The sequence below is a fragment of the Octopus bimaculoides genome, chromosome 10 (genome assembly GCF_001194135.2).
Source record: "Octopus bimaculoides isolate UCB-OBI-ISO-001 chromosome 10, ASM119413v2, whole genome shotgun sequence".
In the NCBI taxonomy this organism is placed as follows: Eukaryota; Metazoa; Mollusca; class Cephalopoda; order Octopoda; family Octopodidae; genus Octopus; species Octopus bimaculoides.
In genome coordinates this window covers 30,574,754-30,577,931 of record NC_068990.1, presented here as the reverse complement: position 1 = coordinate 30,577,931, position 3,178 = coordinate 30,574,754, and the positions used below count along the sequence as shown (strand labels likewise).

The window sequence follows — 3,178 nt, the reverse complement described above, 5'->3', positions numbered from 1 at the left end:
ACTTACAGAATTAACAACATGGGAAAAATAATAACGAATTCTTTTGATAGATTCAGTAAAATTATTGTTGCTCTGTTGGAGGAATCTGTAAAAAATAGGAGAATATCTTTAGTTTCAATAGGTGTGTGTGTGTGTGTGTGTGTGTGTGTGTGTGTGTGTGATGGTTTGTTTAACTTGCTTTAAACAACAGAGTTGACAACATGAGACATCACTACATACTGCTTATTTGTACAGCATTTAATCAATTACAAAATGACATGTATATATAATCAGACCAGCTACAAGGTATACCAAAGATTAAGTGCCAAGACACACACACACACATGTTCATTAACACCACAGTCTATGTATACCAAAAGTTATAGCTACAGGTGTGTTAATACCATGTTAAACTGGATCTCAGAAATGATGTGAAGATGCAACACCTTGTGAAGATGACAAGATTGCAGCAGATTGCAACAAGCTGAACTGGAGAAAACAATGTCAACCTGATGATGATGGTCGTTATTAACATCCATCACACTCTCTTTATTTTTATCTTCCAGTTTTACTGCTATCTACCACTCTCTCTCTTTCTCTCTCTCCTATATTGCTCTTTCCTTTATTACTCATCATTAATATCCATCACTGTCTGTCTGTCTGAACTGTACCTCTCTCTTGCATTATTTCCATTCCCATTACCCTACCTCTTTTCTAACACACACACACACACACCCTCTTTCTCTTTTATTACTCTCTTCTTTATCACCCCATTGCTCCTATTACTCTAATTCTTTTCTATTACTCTCTCTTTTTTTTTATAATATTACCACTCTGGTTATTTCCCTCTGTTCCTTTTCCTATCATCCTCTCGAGCATGTTGCTTCTATTCAAACACCTTACCAACAATCATCATATAGCTGTCTGCGTGTCTCTTTTATCACTCTTTCTCCTACCGCTTTGATTTTCTTCTTTCTCACTTTTGCAGCAAAAAAAAAAAATAAATAAATAAATAAAAGAATGAATGTATGAAGACATTGCAGAGAAGAGGAGACATTCTTTAGTCCTGCTGATGTGAGACAATCATTACTCTATGTGATATCACCTTTAACCCCATGTACCCACATACATTTACTCTCTCTAGCATCTTCCTCATTGTCTAACTCTAATTCTATACAATTAGAATTTGTTTAACTCTCATTCCTTTCTTTATGTGTAATCTCTTTTCATAAATGTCCCATGTTTCATTCCTCCATGGATCACCTGAACAATTTTTCCATGTATCACCAACTTTCCTTTGTTTCATCAATTCTTTCCCTCCCATTTGCCTACATCACTCAAATTCTTCCATGAATCATTACTCTTCCCTTATGTCTTGCTTTCATTCCTCCATGCAGCATCACAGACTATGGAACCCTATTGACAAAGCTCTACTTACTTCTTATAGATACTATGACCAACAACGACCAACAGCTCAACTCCATATCGATCTTTCAAATCTTCAGGAATATTCGATTTTAAAACTTTACCATCTGAAATAAGAAACACCAACTTTAATGGAGGCCAATGAGAAAAGAACAAACTAGAATCTTTATGTTCTCAGTTCAAATCTTGCCAGAGTCAGAAAGAAGTAAAAGACAAGTGGGACCAGTGCAGTTGATATGGAAGTTAAAGAGTTTAAGTCTGTCGTGAGTGGTTACAGGAAATTTCACTGTAAAGATTTTTGCCGTAGGAAAATTTCCCATACAAGAAAATATATAATTAAATGACTTGATATTTTCTTCTCCTAATCACATTAGTATTCTTAATTAAATTTCAATTAAGATAATCGAAATTAACTTGATTTATCATCATCACCATCATTGTTTAACGTCCACTTTCCATGCTGGCATGGGTTGGATGGTTTGACTGAAAACTGGTAAACTAGGGATCTGCACCAGGCTCCAATCTGATCTGGCAAAGTTTGTACAGTTGGATGCCCTTCCTAATGCCAACCACTCCGAGAGTGTAGTGGATGCTTTTTCTGTGCCACCAACATGGATGTCATTGACTTGACACTGGCGTCGGCCATGACTACGGTTTCACTTGGCTTGACAGATCAACACAAGGATGGTATATTGCCAAGGGTATTGGTCACCTAACACTGTTTCCATGAGGCCCAACACTCGAATGGTGTTTTGTACGTGGCACTGACATGGGTGCCAGTCAGATGGCTTTGGCATTGGCCACAACTACGTTTTCGCTCAGTTCAACAGGTCTTCACAAGCACAGCATATCGCCCAACAACTGAAGGGTGCTTTTAATGGGGCCAGTTACGTGACACTGACATTGACCATGACTACAATTTCGCTCGGCTTGATGGGTCTTCTCGAACACGGCATATCTTCATAGGCCTCGGTTTCTTGTCATGGCCCCTGTGAGGCCCAACATTTGAAGATTGTCCTTTACCACCTCATCCCATGATTTTAGTTCCCTGTATCAAACATGTGAGACTTTACTGTTTGTGTCTTTAGTAAAACACTTCTCCCAGATTCTTCCATCATAACCATATTCTTGCAGATATTCCAAATCTACATCATTACATTCTGTTTACTTCACAGCAAAATTTCTTCTGGTGAATTTTCTGGTTGGTAACATATGGAGATGGAAGTTGTCTGTTGTAGAGGCCAGAGCAGCTCTAACTGAGTAGAATTGTGACCAAATGTGGCCATCCTTGTACTGCATTATTAAATGTAACTTTTTCACCCTCAAATAGGTGAGACATGGGAGGATGGGCAGTATTAATGATCATTTTACTGGGTCTTCAGGATTGTGGAAGGAAGGAAGCAAGGAAGTTATTCACAGACTGGAGACATGGTTTCAATTTTTGCAACAGATTGGACTCAGTTAGAGGCACCCACGGAGCAGTTGGTAGTGTCACACTGGGTCACAGGTTAAGTCTTGGACTCATAAACAGGAATGTTCTGATTGATCAGGAATGACCCAAGGACCAAACAACAATAATATAGATGCAGGCATGGCTGTGTGGTAAGTTTGCTTCCCAACCACATGGTTCCAGGTTCAGTCCCACTGCGTGGCACCTTGGGAAAATGTCTTCTACCATAGTTTTGGGCCAACCAAAGCCTTGTGAGTGGATTTGGTAAATGAAAACTGAAAGAAAACCATTGTGTGTATATATATATAGATATATACATACATA

At 38.5% G+C, this 3,178-nt stretch overlaps 1 protein-coding gene across 1 annotated transcript in view; it reads right to left on the bottom strand.

The window, feature by feature from the left end:
- LOC106868197 (uncharacterized) overlaps nt 1-3,178 on the bottom strand; it is a 35,482-nt gene that overhangs the window by 17,642 nt on the left and 14,662 nt on the right. Inside the window, exons 5-6 of the mRNA XM_052971306.1 lie at nt 1,418-1,511; nt 7-85 (exon numbers count right to left, since the gene is read on the bottom strand). Of these exons, the coding sequence (XP_052827266.1) occupies nt 7-85; nt 1,418-1,511 (173 nt within the window). The remainder of the gene's footprint in view (nt 1-6; nt 86-1,417; nt 1,512-3,178) is intronic.